The following is a 379-nucleotide window of genomic DNA, read 5'->3' as shown; positions in this document are numbered from 1 at the left end:
TGAGCTCGAGGGCTGCCAAATGGTCGCTGGACTCTGGTGTCACAGCCTTATGGTCAGCCAGATCCAGTGCCTTCGTGGAGCGTTGCCGAAATCGGCAAAGCTCGTCGTAGCCAAAAATACCATGCTTGGAAAATCGATCGAGGACACGTCCTGGGAATCAATCCGTTCCTGCGCACGCGGCATGAACGCATGGCTTTTCGTCCGCTCCGACGATGAAGTCGCCTCCGCCCTCAAGGTCTGCCGCGACTTCCAGCGCCAATGGAAGCTCGATCTCAATGATTTCACCGGCTGACATGAGTCAATTTTTTACATACGCCCTCAAGGCCTGCCGCGACTTCCAGTGCCAATGGAAGCTCGATCTCAAGATGCGGATCCAAAC

The 379-nt window shown here is 55.4% G+C and overlaps 1 protein-coding gene across 1 annotated transcript; it reads left to right on the top strand.

Moving 5' to 3' along the window:
- Positions 1–6: 6 nt before the first annotated feature.
- On the top strand, positions 7–329 carry LOC114578664 (50S ribosomal protein L10, chloroplastic-like). Its single transcript, XM_028692051.1, has one exon. It carries the CDS (start codon positions 20–22, stop codon positions 290–292), a length of 273 nt encoding a protein of 90 aa, XP_028547884.1. The 5' UTR covers positions 7–19; the 3' UTR covers positions 293–329.
- Positions 330–379: the final 50 nt, after the last annotated feature.

This window comes from Dendrobium catenatum, unplaced genomic scaffold, assembly GCF_001605985.2.
Source record: "Dendrobium catenatum unplaced genomic scaffold, ASM160598v2 original_scaffold_109815, whole genome shotgun sequence".
Taxonomy (NCBI): domain Eukaryota; kingdom Viridiplantae; phylum Streptophyta; class Magnoliopsida; order Asparagales; family Orchidaceae; genus Dendrobium; species Dendrobium catenatum.
The sequence above is the reverse complement of the archived record's forward strand: the minus strand, read 5'-3'. Positions and strand labels throughout refer to the sequence as shown.